This window comes from Columba livia, chromosome 9 (assembly GCF_036013475.1).
Source record: "Columba livia isolate bColLiv1 breed racing homer chromosome 9, bColLiv1.pat.W.v2, whole genome shotgun sequence".
NCBI classification, from domain to species: domain Eukaryota; kingdom Metazoa; phylum Chordata; class Aves; order Columbiformes; family Columbidae; genus Columba; species Columba livia.
Window position 1 is genome coordinate 23,009,895 of NC_088610.1, and position 16,053 is coordinate 23,025,947.

At 44.1% G+C, this 16,053-nt stretch overlaps 1 protein-coding gene across 1 annotated transcript in view; it reads left to right on the forward strand.

The window, feature by feature from the left end:
• Positions 1-16,053, forward strand: part of MYO7B (myosin VIIB) — a 48,374-nt gene that overhangs the window by 28,560 nt on the left and 3,761 nt on the right. The window contains exons 29-44 of the mRNA XM_065073126.1: positions 1,125-1,244; positions 2,038-2,211; positions 2,937-3,164; positions 3,612-3,779; positions 4,340-4,457; positions 4,551-4,677; positions 5,416-5,585; positions 6,278-6,459; positions 7,270-7,397; positions 7,917-8,074; positions 8,505-8,658; positions 10,598-10,753; positions 13,301-13,406; positions 13,540-13,653; positions 14,531-14,618; positions 15,691-15,797. Of these exons, the coding sequence (XP_064929198.1) occupies positions 1,125-1,244; positions 2,038-2,211; positions 2,937-3,164; positions 3,612-3,779; positions 4,340-4,457; positions 4,551-4,677; positions 5,416-5,585; positions 6,278-6,459; positions 7,270-7,397; positions 7,917-8,074; positions 8,505-8,658; positions 10,598-10,753; positions 13,301-13,406; positions 13,540-13,653; positions 14,531-14,618; positions 15,691-15,797 (2,298 nt within the window). The remainder of the gene's footprint in view (positions 1-1,124; positions 1,245-2,037; positions 2,212-2,936; positions 3,165-3,611; positions 3,780-4,339; positions 4,458-4,550; positions 4,678-5,415; positions 5,586-6,277; positions 6,460-7,269; positions 7,398-7,916; positions 8,075-8,504; positions 8,659-10,597; positions 10,754-13,300; positions 13,407-13,539; positions 13,654-14,530; positions 14,619-15,690; positions 15,798-16,053) is intronic.

A 16,053-nucleotide genomic window follows, 5' to 3' on the forward strand; every position in this document is an offset into this window, starting at 1 on the left:
AAGTTGCGTTCTCTTGTTGATCACAGCCCTTGTTTAGATCTGTTATCTGCAAAAATCTGGAAAATTTTATCCTTTCCAGTTCTGCCTTTCCAATATTTCCAAGCTGTCTCCAATCAGAATCCTAGTGATTAAATATATTCAGGAGTCCAGTATAAAAATCACTCCCCATGTTTTACCAGTTCTTACCCTACATCTCCAAGGCCTACAAAATCCAATAGAGATATGAGCTATTTCATCATATTCTTAAATACATTAATTTCCAAATTTAAATGGATGATAAAACCACTTCATCACAGAAAACAAAACACCAGAAAACCAAACCACCAGCGACAAAAAACCCCACAACCTATGGCTCCAACTTGCCATCAGCACTCCTTCTAGGTCTTAGAGGCAAAACTTGGAACAATCCAGACACAAGCCATAGATGCATTTTGACACCAGCCTTAAAGCAAATTCTCTGTACCGTACAGAATTCCCAAAAGACCTGACTTTCTTTAGTTCTTTTCCTAAACCATCCCCCATCTCTAGGAATATTCTTAATTGTTAAAATAACCAGGTGACTGACCCATGCTTGCACTAAATACACATATGTAAATACAAACTCATGCTTGTACCTCATCATCCAAGATAACAGTCAAACTCCAAAAGTTCAGTTTATCCAATCCTTGTTTTCCAACATCCAATCTTAACCATAGACATCAACTACTGATATTGCCAGAGAACTTAGTAAAAATAAAAGTAACTATAATCAGCAGCCCTAAACTGCAATTAGCCCTTTTCCTAGCACTTCTGCTCATACAGAACATCACAAGACTTCAGGCTCTTCAACTGGATACACTAATCCTTGCTCTAACCTAATTATAAGAATAAAGTTTCCACTGCCTAATGTTCATGATATAGTAAACATAGCACACAAACCTTCCTCTTGAGTCTAAAACCTCTGCAGAATGAGGGAAAACTTGGTGTCTCAAACCTTTTCCAAAACACAAATCCCAACCCAAACCTTTAAAATTTTCTGGTGACCTGTAAGCTAACTGATCACTCTAGTCTATCAGCTACAGAAGGTTTCCGTATTTTATAAGGATTAGTGTTTTGTAACTCTCCCTTGTGCTCTGTGTATATAGTACCTGTTGAATTTCATCCACCATGGGCCCACAGGCTATGCACCATATTGTGCTGAACGTCTGAGACGTACCTACGTCAACGGAGCACGGACTGAACCTCCGAGCTGGCTGGAACTTCAGGTAGCAACTCCCTTTTAGATTTGTGACATATTTTATGCTGGATTGCATTTACTAACCTGTGCTAACAGATCTTCCTAAGTCAAATAATGGCCATCAGCTGCACAAGACCAGCTGCCTTGGTCTGCACCTCTTTTAGCTATTCAATTAACCTAAATCCAGTGGAGGATACAAGTTAAGAGCTGCAACATGTGATTTGCAAGGAGACACTTGTATCTGCTCAGAAGCTACAGGTCAGAACCACCTTCTAAGGGAAGCTATTACCATCATTTTTGGAAAGAACTAAGCAAGGCTTTTAAAGTGGAGATGGAAGTGTATATGATTGGGCTACACCACTCTCCTCCTTCCCTTAAATGTCAGCCTTGTAGTTAGAAGTCACACACATGTACACACACACCCACCTCAGTACAATTCCTTCCTAAATCTGAGTAACCCTATTGACAGGCACCTCGCTGTGCAAAATCCTTGCTGCAAGCCATCTCTCCACTGATGCACGTAAGGCTGTACCCAAAAGTCATCAGGCTCATGAAAAGTCTATCAGTTCACACTGTTATGTGATAATTAGCTCCCCTGTGGAGGGGAGAAAACTTGATTCCAGTGCTGCTCCAGGGATATAATTTATATTTAAGGCTCACCATGAGTTGAAGAAGCTGTGTGGGAGTTGGAGTTTTACTTAAATATTGTTGACTAGGGTGTACAGTGTGCAAAGCACTTAAATCTAAATGCCTTCTTCATTCTTCACAGAAAAGTAAAGTTTGCCCATAATTTGTTTCTCCCGTTTAACTCTGACTTACAGGCAACAAAGCAGAAGAAACCCATTATGTTTAATGTCACCCTGATGAATGGCGAAAGCATCACTGTCCCTGCAGACTCTGCTTCCACTGCCAAAGAGATCTGTCAGTTCATAGCAGATAAAACCAAGCTGAAGGATGTGTTTGGTTTTTCACTCTACGTTGCTGTGTTTGATAAGGTAAAGCATAAAAAAAAACCAAAACAAAACAAAAAAACAAAAGCTCCCTTTTCTTTCTGAGGAGTTGCTGCTGTTTGCTGCTGTCCACCCAGCCCCACTGAGGCCTCCCTCTAACTTCTGGAAGCACCCCTGTCCCAGTCCTATGCTCAAACCAAATCTGTTCTGAACCACAGCTGAATCTCAGGACCTGATAATCCTATTCTGCCTTTCTGCTGCCTAGCCACACAGTAATTCCTGCTGCAGGCCTGTGAGGTTTCCTTTGCCAGGTCACAGAAAAAGCCAAGGGCCTTGCCATGGCTGCAGCTGGTAGCTCACGTGCTGGCATTTTAGCCTCTCCTTCCCTTTGCCTTTTTTTTTTTTATAGTAATGCTGTAAATCAGACATCCACAGCAGGATAACATCTTGGTGCTCAGAGTCAGGCACCAATTTCATTTTTGTTTAGATTACAGCCACACTTGCATGTGCACATAAGGGGATATACAGGAGATAAGCAAAGAGACAACTAGAAGATCACAAACCAGAGCTGCTTTGTCTTACCTTCCAACTTATTTTTCCCAATACCATCCTAGCACATAAACACATTTACCAAAGTACAACTTGCACACACATCTGCTTACCTTTTCAGAGTTTTTCTTGCTGTCAGAAGATGAGGAGCTTTGGGTTTATAATCCTTCACTCAGCTCCAAAGCAGGCATGACAGTAAACGCAGTGTCCCTTTGTGCCAGGTCTGGTCACTGGGTGGGGGACGAGATCATGTCCTGGATGCCATCTCTCAGTGTGAACAGCTGGCGAAGGAGCGCGGCACACACGAACGCAATACACCCTGGCGGCTCTACTTTCGGAAGGAAATCTTCACCCCCTGGCACAACTCCCAGGAGGATCCTGTCAGCACTGATCTCATTTACCACCAAGTCATTCGCGGCATTCGGTTTGGAGAGTACCGTTGTGAGAAGGTGGGTTCATCCTTGTTCATCCTCCTAAAGAGACAAAACTATATTAACATTTCCCACATTAAAAAACAGGATGATGGATGAAGTTTCTAGTGGCTGTGAACCACCTTTCCCTTCTTAATGGACTGTTCCTGCCCAGGTGACTGTGCCAGCTGCCACACTGGCAGCTGTAAATTAATACTTTTCTTTTTCTCCCACCTTTCAGTTTATGTAGCAGCTGGTGGCATATACAAAGGGGCAATTTGTGCTTTTCTAGAATATCTTTGCTAATAATCTCTTTGATGCTATGACTGTGTGAAGTTTATATCTCCTTATGCTTGATGACTGTCAAGAGTTATCCAGACAAAAACAGAGAAAACCCCATTTCTAAAGTGGCTTCAAGGTTGAATAAGACTAGCTGGATGTTGTGACATCTTTCTACGCCCCTTTTAATGGGTTAATTTTTTTCAGGAGGAGGATTTAGTGGAGATAGGTGCAAAATATTGTTACATCCAGTTTGGAGATTCCATCCACAATGAACCTGTGCAGAAGGCGCTCCACGACTGTATCCCAGTGAAACAGCTCAAGTCCAAGCCCCTGGAGAAGTGGGTGAGCCTTATAACCTACGCACACGCAAAGGTAAGAGGTTTGTCTGGCACTGCTGGCACTCTCAAGCACCAGCTTCTGCTTCTTTCACCATTTCCATTTATAAATAGGCTGTTGAGGAAAGAAGGAAAAACTTCTCAGCTTGTATCTCCCAAATTCTTAATTAAGACTGGGAGAACAAAGAACCTTTATACTCTTCTGTATGAAAAAACTATATTTAAATCTCTGAATGCAGTATCTTTTAAGACTCTCTACCTTCCGTTTGATAATTGAGTCAGGACTGGAATGGGCATGGACTGGAATGATCTGGAAATGGGTTACCTGAATTATTTCCATGGCACCCCAAGTGTGTTAGACTCTGAACAGATCAGTCAGTGGTGATTTGAGGGAAATTTGGCATCCAAATGCCTGTGAGCATCCTCAGCTCACGTGCTTTGGGCCCCTGGAGCCTGTTTTGGATTTGACTTTCTTCACGTACCCCTGACACCAGTGGGCTGTTGGGGACACCTGGGATCAGGCCTGCTCTCTATTGTTTGTAGATCATACAAACCAGAACTTACTGAGAAAACCTTGGCTATCTTTTTATATTGCAGGCCCCATACACACAGGATCGTCTCTCCCGTCAGACTGTGAAGGCACAACTTGTAGATTTTGCGCGCTTTCAGTGGCCTTTGCTTTTCTCCCGATTCTTTGAAGTCACTAAGTTTTCGGGTAATGCCTGGAGCCTGGGAGTAGGGGACAGATATAATATCAATAAAGGAGGACTTGTATAACATTGATAAGGAGTTTTTTCTGCATTTTCAGGTCCCAGCTTGCCCAAGAACCACTTCATCGTTGCCGTAAATTGGAAAGGTATCTGCTTCTTGGATGAGTCAGAAAAACGGCTCCTTGAGCTTACCTTCCCAGAGATAACTGGCATCCACACCAACAGGTGAGTGCCCCAGAGAGACAAGATCTGAAGAAGGCATCTCTGTCCATATTCAGAAAGGGTCTTCCTTGTAGGAGGGAGGTGGACTTTCTCCCTGTGTGTTTTGATCTAAGCCTGGAAAGGTGGTCTGGGATACAGAACAGGACAAGTTCTGAGCAGCCTGTGAAGGAAATACTGAAGAGGCTGAACCTTCCCAACTGGTGGAAGGAAAGATCATCCTGTTCAATCAGAGTAGTGTACGGAAGCGAAGACATGCATCAAGACAAGAATGGCCCCCGTGACTAACCTAGTTAAGCCATTGTCTGTTGTGCATGCTGGGAACTCATAAATCAGGTGTGATGGACCGGAACAGGATAACTGAGGGAAAGAGGGTAACCACTGGCTTGCTCAGGGCACACATCCTTGCATCAGATCACTCAGAGAATAGGGTGTTACAGACATAAAAAAAATACCTCTAGGAGGACTGTCACAGGTTTAAATTAGTTGCCCAGTTACTCCAAAAGAAGGGTATTCTTTTGTCTATAATGAAGCAATTTTGTGCAAAACATGGTAGAGTCTAGAGTGAACTTGAACCACTTCAGTCCTTCACACCTACCAACTCATGAGAAGGCAAATGGAGAACTACCAATACTCACTGTGTGGGAGTTACGTGCAAGGAGGTGTAGGTACCTTGGCTGGGATTGCAGACGGGTCTGTAAGTTTTTCAGGTGTTCTGATAACAAACCAGTCAATAATACATAGGGCAGTGAAGTCATTTGGACAGAGCTGCACCCTCATCACACTTCGTGCCGAGGAGTTTGTCCTGACATCTGTGAACAGTGTTGTCATTGCTGAACTGGTGGTCATGTTCCTGGAAGGGCTGAAGAAGAGATCACGATTCGCTGTGGCAATGCATGAGAAAAAATCCCAAGGTAAGTCTTACAACTTTACTACAGGGTAGGGAAGGAATCTTGAGAGAACCCACAGCACTTGTTAGAAAGAGCTCAAAGAGAAGAGGGAGAACTTCAGGAAGAGCTCCTTTGCTCCAGGAGGAATGCATAGTGATCAGCATGGCAGTACAGAGCATAAGGGAATGTGATTTGATACCTTTGCATACAAATTACCCTTCCTTTTCCCTTCTACTTCTTTGCAATACTTTATTTAGATATTACAGTGTCCAAAAACTCAGCCTGCTTATAGTAGAAAGCTGGAACTGGGATCTCTGGAAATGCTTTCAGAAGAGTTTCACAGAGGTGGTAAACTGGAAGTTTCTGTAGCATATAGTTGTCTGGAACAGACCAGAGGGGATTAGAATGTAAACATTAACTTCACCTACTTAGAGCTCGTGAGTTTCTTTCCATGAATTGCTGACAGTTGTAGACACAAATTCAGCCTCCATTTCAATCAGAGTTCTGCCATTGCTCTCAGTGGATCAAAATCAGGCTGTCAGAGGAAATTCAAGTGATTTCTCTGAAGAGTTACTGGATAATTAGCTGTATTTACACAAATCACTTTCTGCTGCTAATTGAATTCAAGCCTTCAAACCATATTTCTCGTCTTGCAATCTGTTTGCGTTTTCTTGGACTGTCAAGCCTGAACAGTACTCCCTTATCCTGTTTTCCAGAAGACCCTGCCATCCTGTCCTTCAAGAAGGGAGATTTGCTAATCTTCACTGAAGACAAAAGGCTGGATGGAAACTCTGGCTGGATCTGTGCCCAGAATGAAAGGACAGGCAAAACAGGGAATGTATTTTTGGAAGAGATCTACATCATCCCTTCTCTCACAAAACCCTCTAGTCAAGTGCTGGTAAGAAAAGCTGAGCGCTCTCTTTGAAGAGACTGGAAGATAAATGATAATAACAGTGTTAAATATGATTAAATTTATAACTGGAAGTTAATTGTTCCTCCAGAGTCAGACAAGTTCTATACCTCTCCTTAAAGCAAAGCATTTCATTCTGCCCTGTCTGAAAACAAAACTAAACCTAGGCCAGACTTTAAGGAGAAGACTGCAGTTGCACAAAAACGACGACTTTCAAAATAATGGTTCGTTATCATTAGGGATTTCAGCGCCTGGAATTGGTAGCAATTAATGGAAATGGTTGTGCAGTTGAATTTGCTGGCATTCACATTTGGCTTGACTGGTAACTGCACATCTGGTTTCAAGAAAAGTTCTAATTGCAGCAGGTTGCTTTAAAAGAATATAGTATTTGAGGGTGTCAACACCAGGTTTCCCTTTTATAACTCTGCTAACAATTTTATCTTTAGCCTTGGAGACTCAGCATACTGGATGCTGTGCCAACAAGAAAAGACCTGAAAATGTTGTGGAAAAACACGAGTGGTTAGCAAGTCCACTTTTAACAAGTGTTGTGCTTTGGATAATCACACACATTTTGATGGCCAGTACTACTGCATCTGTGGAAATCACTTCCTTGCATCTCCTACTCCCAAGTCTTTCTTGAGTCTCTGAAAGATGCTGCTTAGGGGGCAGAAGGTCTCCTGCACCACAGAGCACTCAGGCTTAGTATACACCATCTGCATGTAAATGTCAAGTAACATGTGGCAATATATGCAGAGATTGGTGTCCATGTGACATCCCTACGTGGCTGTGTTGTTCCAGAGTTTGCTGATGATGTCTCCAGACCAGAGGAGGACAGCTTCACAGAACTCCTCCATGGACGAACCTGATGAAGAGGATCTCAAAGTGAAGCCTTACACCCTGGAGGAGTTCTCCTATGAACACTTCAGGTGAAGCTCTCTGTGTAGTGCATGCCCTAGGAAAGTTCTTGTTGATCTTCAGTGATCCTTAAAGCCTAGGATGTAATGGCATCTCCTGTTTCTGACTGGGTTTCTTCTCTTTGTTCCCTGTAACCGTGACTTTGGACATGCAGAGATGCTGGCACATGGCCTACTTTTATCTTTTGTCTGCAGAAATGCAAAGGGAAGGGTAGACTTATTTATTTTCAGCATTTTTACTTCTCACCCCTTCAGCACTTGCCAGCTAGCGAGGATATACAACATTGCAGGCCTCAGTAAAGGAAAAATTAGCCTTCTAAAACCTCTCTTCATTTTGCAAGCCTTCTCCCTTCTGGATGTACAAGAAACTACATTTTCCTGTTCTTGTTGACCTGCATAACCAAAGGAGATACACAATCACTGTCTTGGGAGAGAACATGCCAAGGGATAAGTCTTTGTGGTAATGACCTCCTATGTTCATAGCAATACCGATCCAGTAATTTTGTATTGCTTGCACTTGTCTTCATTCAGGACTCCTGAGAAGGAATCCATCAGCAAAGCTGTTCTCCAGAAATCCCGTGGGCGCAGCCAGCTGTGGGCACACTCTAAGGAGCCCTTGAAACAGCCCTTGCTAAAGAAAGCATGCACAGACCCTGATCTTCGGGACTTGGCTTGTCAGGCCTTCATTGATATCCTTTTATTCTTCTCTTTGGAATCTGAGAACACTGAGGGGAAGAAAGTCCTAGCTCCCTCTGCTGAACTCACCTCCATTCAGATAATACCGAGAAAAGGTTCAGATAATACAGAGAAAAGGTTCTTATTGCCCCCCAGTGCTCCACGGCTCCCGATGGCTCACTTAACTGAGAACACGGCTTTAGGAGTGAGTGAGATTTACTGCATATTCCCAGAGCAAACAACTAATACAGCACAAATCACAGCCAAGCAGTGACTGCTGCATAGGGAAAGGGGCCAGGGGACAGGCAGGGCATATGTTCCAGAGCCTCCTTCCAGTATTTGTCACTTAGGCATCAACAGAGTCACTAACACGTTAGGATCCAGGTGAGACTTCCCATTTACCTTTCCAAATTGCCCTCCTTTCATCCTTAACAGAGCATTCACCCATCATGAAATTTATGGGGGACTATCCCTCAAAACAGGCACACTCCTCTGTGGAAGTCACTGACCAGATATTTGTAGCAGCCATCCAGGAGGAGGTCCTGCGCGACGAAATCTACTGTCAGATTATGAAGCAACTGACTGAGAACAGAAACAGGTACTCACCTGGGTGCAAACACCTGGCTTGTGCAGAGCCTGGGGGCTCAAGCACAGGTGGTGAGCAGGGATCCCTGCTATACCTGTGGCAGGGTGGGAGCGGAGGGGAAAGATGGCCCTGTGTTGGAGTGACCCCTTTCTTTCTGCCTTGTTCTAGGCAGGGCTGTGGGGCTCACCTTAGCAGAGCACTGAGGAGCAGTGACTGGCAGGGACAGGTCACAGAGCAGAACTGTTACTTGTCTCCCTTGAACTGCTGCTTTGCTCCCATGAGCAGTCAGTACTCGTCTCTGTGCAGGACCGTACGAGGCAGACCGGGTTTCTGAAGCTTTCTTACTCCCAGGGTAGCCTGTGGAGAAAATACAGCACTGCATGGAGTTCTTGAATGCTTTCAGCAACTGCACTGCCAGCCCTCCATTTATTTTGTGTTTCCCAATGACCATAATTCCCTCTTATAAGCACATAGTTCACACTAGATCTTATACCACCAGTGAATACTTTGGAGTAGTTCTATTAATTAGGTTACACAGCTGGCTTGCAGAAAAGATTGGTTACGCAGGCCCCAGCCCATATGTAAGTTGCTACACAGGCTGGTGTTTTGCTTCCCCACCCACAAAATGATAACCTACTTTGAAGGGAACTGAATTGCAAAAAGCAGCTTAAAATCAGACTAATTATTAACAAAATGGTTTGTCTGTTTCTAGCTGCAGTGTGTCACTGCATAAGTTAGAGAAGGAACTTCTGTTTGTCTATTTTCTTTCTTACTGTTCCACAGATACTAAACTTAGTGGAACTTCTACCATGTGTGTAACTATTAAATGGTAAATTTCCTTGTGTGCAGTAAATCTTACAGGCTGTTTAATGCCTAGTCTGTAACCATGGTGCCAGTGCCCTGCCTGATGTACTCTTACCAATTTAGTGCAGTGGATTATTCACTGTTTTGAGAGGGATCACTGATGTGGAAAAAACAATGCTCGAAAGGTGGCTATTTCCATATATTTTCATTAGAACAGCCAGAGCAACAAATCTTTCATCCTTCCCAGGCTGCCGCTCTGTGGACCATGTCATGCTCCCACACAGACACAAACACCACTGATCTACAGTGTATAAATGGGATTAAAATAGTGTATCTTCATCTGCAAAATTACAAAAGTAAATGTGAATAAAGAAGCCAGGACCTCTTTATTCAGCAGAGTCTGGTGCCTATTCAGAAGCAGAGCTGGGGGCTTTCCCAACCAGAACCACTTCACAACATTTAGTGTCTCAGAGCAATCCCTGGGACACAGCTGGAATGCATTCTGCTCCTGGCTTTGAAAGCAGAAAGACTGAGCAAGACTGATGACCTGGCTGTAGAAGAGCTTCGACTGGCAGATTTCACAGGTCTAGAGACTGGAGGAGCTGGCTTTCTGTCTGAAAAATGTGCAAACTTGATCTGGAGTTTTTAAGAATGCTAACTACCTAATTACACGATGTCATCTTCTTGCTTATTTTTCAGAGCAGGAGCACGTGTAAGGAAAGTCAGTTACAAGCAAAGTGCCAGCAAAGCTGGCGAGCAGAGGGCAGGTGAATACAAGCAGCTGCTAAAGCACAATCCAAATAAATGTGAGCTTAAAGAGCAAATTGACAGTGGCTTCCCAAGAAGATGGCACCAGGGTCACTGCTGCCAAAATGACTGTTAAATCGGTGCTTATATTTATTCATGAGATTTGCAACTGTCATGAATATTTATCAGCCAGGATTTAGCATTGTCCTCACATACGGGTTGTGGACTTTGCACAGAAAACGCTGCCAGATCCTGTGTGAAGGCTCTGTCGGTTTGCAGCTCTCTGCTGAATGGCATGACGTACCATGATGGGAGCGTATTTCTCTTCCCTGTAACTGGTGTGTGGTCAAGCCAAGAATTATATGTGGCTGTAGCAGAACCGTTTGCTTTGTGCTCACAGGTACAGTGTGACCAAGGGCTGGCAGCTCCTTTGGCTGTGCACTGGCCTGTTCCCACCCAGCAAGTCACTGCTGAAACACGCCCAGAAGTTCATGGAGACTCGTCAGAAAGAGACACTGGCCCTGGAGTGCAGTCGGAGGATTCAGACAGTGATGAGGTAAATGATCCAGCATATAGCCAGCCCAAAGTGTTCAAAAATCATTAATCAGGTGTCAAAAAATCACATGGACTAGAATATTGAGACTCTTACTTTCCTTCCTCTCTCCACATCCTTTTCTTTTAAATGATCATTATTTTAAATTCTCTCATGGACTTTCAGCCGCTAGGTTGTTTGTCACAGTTTCACTTTTTCCCTTCCCAGAATAAGCAACATTTTTAAAAGTTCAGCATCACACATAATCACTTGACTCCCAGAACTGAGTATTTCAAACATGCTTAAGGGCATGTCGCTTGAAATGAAATGCTGAGTTGTCACTGATGAGGTCCTGACCTTGCTTTCTTTTGGCGAGGCAGCATCTGCCTACCCACCTTAAATGTGCCTGACGATTAGTCTTGAGTTTGTTGAATCTCAGTAGCACAGAGCTGCGCATGTGCAGCTAAAACCACCAGGTTTTCCTCCTAGTGAGGTGGCACCACTGAAGTCACTGGCACTTGCAGAGTGCTTATGGGGCTCTTCTGGTTTTCTGATGGTGAAGCAAAGCAGATCCATGCTGGGAAGAGATGGTCACCACAATCAATTCCCAAATGATCAGAGCCCTGAGACTTACATGGCTACTCACACCCGGGCACTTCTCAGACCTCCAGGCATTCCCCCTGTCCTGGTGAGGCTGAAGCAATAGGGCCTGCAACCTGCAGTGCTTCCCAAGTTCCTGAGTGACTTGCTGGTGTAATGAACCTGGCATGATCAGAGATAGTGGAAGGCCTACCTGGTTTTCAGGAAGGCTTGATTAAACCGTAGGGGGAAGGTTTCCCTACATGTCTCCAGGCACTGGAATTACCCATCGTGACACTCTGAGAACACAGTGTTTTGGCATCAAGCTTAACCCCAACCTTCTCCCTTTTGATGCTGCCTGCCACAGAGCTCTTCAGTAAAGAAGCTGCTCAATGATTTCTCCTTCCAGCTCCTCCGTCCTTCCCCTTCTCTTCAGCTGGGCCCTGCGTTTGGTGTGTGAGCCCCGTGGGCCAGGCTGGACGAGAATGCTAACGTGGCGGCTCTCCCCCTTGCCGTGGATGTTTTGGCACTGCTGGGGAAATGTCACTGCACATTGAACTATCCTTTGAAGTGCCTGAAACATGCATGGCGAGGAATGCTATTCATTTTTATTTTTTCCTATGGAGAAGACTAAAAATCTCCTGCTTCCCTTATATCATGTGCTATTCATGCTCTAAACCTATTGAGCTATAGAGCTTCTTTAGAGCGGGAGGGACAGATTGACAGATTGGGGAAAGCAGCAGGGGCTGTTTGGAAGGAAAATTCTGTCTGCTAAAGTGCCCCAGATCTGGAGCCTGGGGGATGGGAAGAAGAGGAACAAAGACAAATGTTGTTTTCTAAAAGCATTTTTTTTCCTAAGATTAAACCTGCACTTGCTTAGAATAGAACAGGATAGAATATTATATTTCAGTTGAAAGAGACCTACAAGGATCATCTAGTCCAACTTCTTGCTGTAAGTAACCTGCTCTCTTTGGAAAGGAGGAGCAGGCAGCTCAAAGGACTGACCTGCAACACGTGGAGCAGAAGCCAGCTGAGCCCTTGGGTGTACCTTCTCCTCCATAAACAGCTTTACAGCTTCATCCCAACTCCTGGCCAGGAAACCGGCGAGCACCCTGATGGGTGTTAAGCAGATCTTGCACAGTACCAAAGCACATGCTGTTCAACTTGGTTACAGTCAGGTTTTCCTTCTCCAAACAGAATAGCTACTTTATTTAAGAGAAAAAAATAGTTTTCAAATCCACACAGCTAAAGCTGGATGCCAAACTCAGCCGTTTTCCTCAGAGACTGGCCCAGTGCGAGAGGGGAGTTTGGCCCATAAGCTACGATGTACAAAATCCGATGTACAGCCTGCTCCGTGCCACTGGGGGCAGGAAAATACCAGTCCCAGAAGGAAATGTGCTAGGTTTGTCCTCACTTGTATCAAGGTTTCTGCATGACTCAGACTTCAGGGCCAGTTCCTTTGCTTTAAAAGGCAGCTCCGCTCTGAGGTACAATTTCAAGAACATCTTTTCAAGCGCCTCTTGAGTCAGTGATTACATGCCAGCTCTTATATAAAATGTAATGCTTCTAGTGGCCCTCCAAGCTTTCCTGGTACTTGCCTTCTGAGCTGCAATTAATTTTGTATCTGAATGCATTTCTTTTTGCTGATGCAAGAATTAAATAAAATGTGGCCACTATCTCCACATTTCAATAAGGAAAAATATTGCTGAATACACAGACGAGCTGATTGTACTGGCTAGGAAGGTGCCTTAATCACACAACCTCCTTGCAGAGTAGAACAGACTTTGAATATGCCTGCTAATAAGACCCTCAGTTTCTTACTGTTAATACACTGAATTTGCATTGGGGTGAAGGTCCAATGGAGCCTGCCCCATTGCCCAGCACTAGCATTTTGGATGGAGGCTGTTGTTTGGACAGAATACTGTTGTTCAGCTCCTCCAAGATTAACCATCCAGCACTGATCTCTCTTATGATGGTGATGGCATTTTCCAGGAGTGGCTCCAGGAAGTGGGCACCTCATCCTGTGGAGGTTGAGGCCATCTTACAGAACAACACTAAGATCTCACACAAGATTTGCTTCCCCAATGAAACAGAACAGGTGAGAACTTACTTGTTTTCCCAGCCTTGACCACTTTCCCAGCCATGATGTGTTCACACAGGAGCACGTTTCAAGACATCGAGTGTTCTCATTTCTTCCTTTCCTCTGTGTAACAAGAGTCATTATTTCATAGACATTTGATGTGGGAACAAACACAAAAATCCGGACTCTGTGTCAGAACATCGCTTCCAAATTGCAGCTGAGCTCCTGGGAAGGTTTCAGCCTCTTTGTGAAGATTGCAGACAAGGTAACTCTTCTCAACTATGGCAGGGTAGCCAAATTCCTCCTCTTCTCTTACTTACCAGACCACATAAATAGCCATATATGAAGCCAAGCAACAGAGCAGGTTATTACTGCTTCTGTTTTACTAAAGGGATACAACCTAGACTCAAACTTTTAGCACCTGGTAATTATTTTGAATCTCCTGAAGGGGCTGGATGGAGACACAGATTTTCTATCAGTCTACTGGTACACAAGTGGTACTAAAAGCAGAGAAGACATGGGCTTTCTTGCAGCTGATGGGATGGTAGCGAATTGCAGGTTGCGTACTGCTGGATTCAGTACTTTTCCGTTCAGGCTTTGCCCAGGATGGGGCTGCACGTGTACAGCACCCACTAGCATCAGGGAGAACCATGGGGGACCAGCACCAGTTCCTCTGAAGCTTGTCTTGCCTGAGCTGAAGCATGGGCTGGCTGCCCTGCTGAGAGGCCCCTTCTCTCTGGATCTCTGATCAAGGCAAAAGCAGCACTGAGTCCAAGCAACAGGGAATTTCTGATGTGCTGTGTTCCTGAAAAGAGGAACCCAGTATGTGCCAACATTTTACAAAGAGGAGATGGCTAAGGATAAGGTGGGTATCTTCAGCTTGAGTTCAATAAGCAGGCTGGAAAGAAAAAAGCAACAGAAGATGCAATAGAAATTCCCATATGAAATGTAAATCATCAGAGCCTTCCAACTATTTCTCTACTTCCTTCCCCTTGCCTCTGTCTTTCCTGCCATAATTTTGCTCTCTCACTGTAGACAGGGAAAGAAAATTCACACTGCTACTTGGATATGTTGGTTCAGGCAGTATTTTATATGATCTGCTAATTCCTCCTTTCCCCCCTTCATTGCTTGCCCTCTTCCAGGTGATCAGTCAGAACGAAGCAGACTACTTCTTCGACTCACTAAGACAGGTGACAGAGTGGACCAGGAGGAACAAACCAGGGAAAGACGGTAAGGAGAATTCCAGCATGACAAGAAGCTACATGAGATGCTGTGTTGAACTGGAGAAGCAGCAAATTTATCCAGTAGGCTTTACTCCATCTTGGGAAGTGTGTGGCAGAGCCTTATTATATCATTTTTGCTTCTACATACATGGTTACAGCCTGTACCAGTAGTAAGATCCAGTGTCCTGATGCAGCCAAGCACTGGCTATCAGAAACACCAGAACATCTTTGTGGGAGTATCTCTCCAGAAATTTTAAATTGGTACCAGAGATTTTTTGACCTGTTGCATCTAAAACACACAGCTGGGTACACACAAGTTAGAGGTCGATCCTCTTTACAGTCTAAGGCTCATGCATTGCCAGATCAGCCAACACACGTAAATGGGTTCTTTACACAGTGTCACTCCCGTTGCTTGGGCTGTTAGAAAATCGTTGTCTAGATTATTACCTGGTGATACCACATCACAATTTGTATTGCCAGGGGAACACTTGTTAGAATAAAACACTATAACATTAATGACAGCAATTCTTCGCACTTCACCTCCATGTATAATTTCAAAAGCTACATAAAACTCAACTTAAATTTCAAGTTCATTTGTCCTGACGTTTGCTTATGTCAGGACAGCTGAGGTTCAGCTTTCTGAAGCCCTATCTACACATCTAAGACTTTCTAACTTCCCTCTTCTCCCCACAGCTGATACGGGATGCACTAAATCACAATTCATTTCTGTAAATGCAGCCATCAGGGAATGTACCTGGGTAGCAGAATCCAGGTGTGCTGCATATCGACAGACAGCTGTCATGAGCACCAAGAAATAACCAAACATATTTCTGACACCCTCAACTTCTTCCTCAATTTCTGAAGAGCCTGCACCTTAGATCACTGAATGATCAGTGTCCAGGAACTGACCATAACCACTTTCTTGGTCATCAAAAATGGCCTTTTGCACTTTTTTGTTAGTAATTTTGTTGATTACTATTAAAACCAGAATTACATTTCTGAAGAAACTCACAAGCCATTTAAAAACTGCAGAACCCCACAGTGATGCAAAGAATACAAACAAGTTGTTGTTTCCTTAGGGAGTGCTATGTCTGTGGCTTACGAGGTGTACTTCATGAGAAAGCTGTGGCTGAATGTCACTCCTGGGAAGGACCTGAAAGCTGATTCCATTTTTCATTACCACCAGGTAAACAGCTCCCTAAAGCATAAATATAACAGCAGGCAATGTGATCAAAGAAATACGCCTGAGAAAGTAAGCTGCTGGGTATTACCATCTCCCTCACCAAAGCCTGCGCTAGAGAGCCTCCAGAGAAATGCCTCTGGAGGGCACAGCTCAGCTTCAGGAGCAGATTTATTTCTCACAGCGCTCACACTTTAGCTATACTGCTTATGTTAGGAGTGCAGCTCCCTTATATAATTGTTACCTGGAGGTGCTCATCTTG